The sequence below is a fragment of the Melozone crissalis genome, unplaced genomic scaffold, assembly GCF_028551555.1.
Source record: "Melozone crissalis strain CALT ecotype California unplaced genomic scaffold, PUWL_Pcris_2 ptg000231l_1, whole genome shotgun sequence".
NCBI lineage: Eukaryota > Metazoa > Chordata > Aves > Passeriformes > Passerellidae > Melozone > Melozone crissalis.
In genome coordinates this window covers 2,639,525-2,643,001 of record NW_026535993.1, presented here as the reverse complement: position 1 = coordinate 2,643,001, position 3,477 = coordinate 2,639,525, and the positions used below count along the sequence as shown (strand labels likewise).

Sequence of the window (3,477 nt, the reverse complement as noted above, 5' to 3'; positions counted from 1 at the left end):
CCTTGTCCCTGCTCAGCAGCCTGGCAGGGGCCGTCCCATGCTCCTGCCCTTGCCATTGCACATCCCCACATGCCAGTGCCCATCCCGGCAAGAGCCCTGAGCAAGGAGGGAGGGACAGGATCTGCCTGGCCAGGGGCTGGGGCTCAGGCCTGGGCCCTTTGCATTCCTCAAACACATCCAACTTTGCTCAGCACCAGAGACACCTTGGCCTTGTTTGTCCCCAGCTGTCATCACTGCCTCCAGTGTTCTGCTCTAACTGGAACCTGGGGACACTTTTTGAGTTGTGTTCCTCAGTGGGACCCATAAAAAATTCAAGAAACTTCAGAGTTTCAATTTAATTTTGAGTACTTGAGAAGTTTTTTGAAGACACTCTGAGGGACTGGTTCTGATGTAAACAACACCAAAGCCCCGAGAGGGTCATTAAAGTCCTTGTTCTCTGTCTGGTCTGATGAGCTGGGCTGGGCTCCTGGCCCAGAGGCAGCTCCTGGCAAACCAAGAAGAGCTTCATGAAGACATTTCTCCTGAGGAGCAGCTCCTCTACCAGCCCAGCAGGGCTGGGGCACTGCCTGCAGCCACCCCGGGCACAGCACAGAGGCACAGAGAGCTTCAATCAGTCTGGGCAGGGAAGATGCTTAGAAGTGCCTGGGGCACAATCACTGCCAGCGCTTGGCACAGGAACCTCTGGCTGCAGGACAATGCAGCTGCAGCTCCTGGAGCCATCTCATAAAGCTGAAACATCCCAATGCCTGCAGACTCTGTGAGTAAATCTCTGAATATTTCTAGTGCAGGGGAGGTGATATGCTCATGAAGTTTTGAAATGCTGAGGAATGCTGGCCAGTCATAAAATATTTCCAATACAAGGATTTCATTAAAAATTAGGACATATCCAAAGACTTTGTATTCAGTTTCCTAATATTGGAGAATGGCAGGCAGCGGGGGGGAATTACCATTAAAGATTGATTATGAATTATTAATTATGAAATTTTAAAAGTTCCTCAGACATTGGAACTGTTATTTTAGTGTTCCGTAGATTCACAGGAGATCCCTAATGTGCTTGAAGCCACTCTGCCCATGGACAGCACCAGCATCCCCTTTGCTGGAGCCATCAGGCTCAGTCTGAGCTGTCCTTTGTCCCACCTGCAAACACAACCTGCCCCAGCCAGTGCCCTGCAAACAGGCAGTGTTCTGTAGGGCCAAGGAGAGGGCACAAAGATTTGGGGTCTGTGAGTGCTGGCAGGGAGAGATCAGGCACAGGGAAATACCTGCAGGAGGGAAATCTCCAGGAAGCAGAGAGAAGATTGGGCAATGAGAGAAAACAAATCCCAGCAATGCTGTGGCAGGGAGAGTTTAGAGATGCCCACAGGATCCCCTCCAGTGCAGCCCCTCCCTCTGAACAAGCCCCCTCCCTCCTGTGCCCCAGCCCAGCCTCTGCCCTCAGGGCCGGGGCTCCAAGGCGTGCAGCCCCTCCTGTGCAGGCAGAGCTGCAGCAGAGCCGTGGGGCAGCTCTGCAGCCCCGGGCCCAGTTCCCTCTGCAGAGCACAGGGCTGGGAGCAGCTGCCCGGCCCTGGGGGCTCTGGAGGGGGCACAGCTGGCTCAGTGTGATGCTGTCCCCAGTGCCCAGCTCTGGGCAATGCGGTCCGGGCAGCCAGGGAAGGAGCTGCATCTCCCTCAATCCAATGCCATCAGAAGGACACCTGGAATATCCCTGAAATTTCAGTCCAAGCTTTGAGCTTCCCTCCAGGATACAAACCTCTCCTGTAGCATCTCTGTGTTATCTAAAAGCCCCACGGTGAGACACAAAGGTCTGTAATGAGAAAATGCTGTTGGGTTGGTGAAATGAGCTCTGTCTGTCCCTGGGTGTAAACGTGGGGCTGAGACCTTGAGAAGGGGATGGACATTTGGTGGACTGTGGGGATCCATCTGCTCTCAGCAATGTCAGGATGGCTTTTAAAGGAAACACGGGAGGGTGATCATCCTCTGTCTGGGAAAGGTAAAAGCCCAGAGAATCCTGGAACAGGACAGGGTGACAGACCTCCTTCCCTTCCTCTCCACTCACCACCTTGCCTCAGAGAACTCACGGTTCTCCCTGAGGGCAGCAGAAATGCAAAGAGTTTCTGACATCCAAAAATAATCAGCAGGGGAGATGAAGAAAAGCTGTAAATAACACTAGTACATTTAAAGAGACTTTACCATTCCTGTTCTCTGGCAGTGGGAGGGCAGATACTGACAGGGCTTTCTGTGTTAACAGAGATTCAAAGCGGAACATGAGGACAGCTCCCTGTCCCTCTCCTATGTCTGCACAGCAAGGCTGAATTATAAAAACCTCTGTGTGTACCTGCCCTGAACCTGAAGTCCCAGTCAGGCAGCACCAGCAAGGGCTCCACACTTGGAGCTGAAGGAAAATCTGCTGGAAATTGAAAAGGGTGTCAGAGTATTACAGGAGAAGGGTCTGTGGGAAAAGGCTTTGATTTTGCTGGAAGAAGTTTCTCCCAACCGGTCACTGACTTTTCTCCATGAAACGCTTCCAATGGCCAGAGACAGCAAATGTCCAACAGCAGCTCCATCAGGCACTTCCTCCTGCTGGCATTGGCAGACACGCGGCAGCTGCAGCTCCTGCACTTCTGCCTCTTGCTGGGCATCTCCCTGGCTGCCCTCCTGGGCAGCGGCCTCATCATCAGCGCCGTAGCCTGCGGCCACCACCTGCACACGCCCATGTTCTTCTTCCTGCTCAACCTGGCCCTCAGCGACCTGGGCTCCATCTGCACCACTCTCCCCAAAGCCATGCACAATTCCCTCTGGGACACCAGGGACATCTCCTACTCAGCATGTGCTGCACAGCTCTTTTTGTTTGTCTTTTTCATTACAGCAGGGTTTTTTCTCCTGACCATCATGTGCTATGACCGCTACATGTCCATCTGCAAACCCCTGCACTACGGGACCCTCCTGGGCAGCAGAGCTTGTGCCCACATGGCAGCAGCTGCCTGGGCCAGTTCCTTTCTCCACGCTGTGCTGCACACAGCCAATACATTTTCCCTGCCCCTGTGCCATGGCAATGTCCTGGGCCAGTTCTTCTGTGAGGTGCCCCAGATCCTCAAGCTCTCCTGCTCACACTCCACCATCAGAAAAATTTGGATTTCATTGGTTGCTGTCTATTTAGGTTTTGGCTGTTTTGTGTTCATGGTTTTCTCGTATGTGCAGATCTTCAGGGCTGTGCTGAGGATCCCCTCTGAGCAGGGACGGCACAAAGCCTTTTCCACCTGCTTCCCTCACCTGGCCATGGTCTCCCTGTTCTTCAGCACTGCCTTTTTTACCTACCTGAAACCCTCCTCCATTTCTTCCCCATCCCTGGATCTGTCAGTGTCAGTTCTGTACTCGGTGGTGCCTCCAGCCCTGAACCCTCTCATCTACAGCCTGAGGAACCAGGAGCTCAAGGCTGCAGTGTGGAGAGTGATGACTGGAAAATTTAGAAAACATTAA

General features: G+C 53.1%; 1 protein-coding gene across 1 annotated transcript; it reads left to right on the top strand.

Annotated features, from left to right (window-relative positions):
* Positions 1 to 2,544: 2,544 nt before the first annotated feature.
* Positions 2,545 to 3,477, top strand: LOC128949455 (olfactory receptor 14A16-like). Its single transcript, XM_054294316.1, has one exon. The coding sequence runs from the start codon at positions 2,545 to 2,547 to the stop codon at positions 3,475 to 3,477; it is 933 nt and encodes a 310-aa protein (XP_054150291.1).

Bases quoted from the DNA above. Each gene is read 5' to 3' on its own strand.
- LOC128949455 (XM_054294316.1), top strand. From the start codon at position 2,545: ATGTCCAACAGCAGCTCCATCAGGCACTTCCTCCTGCTGGCATTGGCA.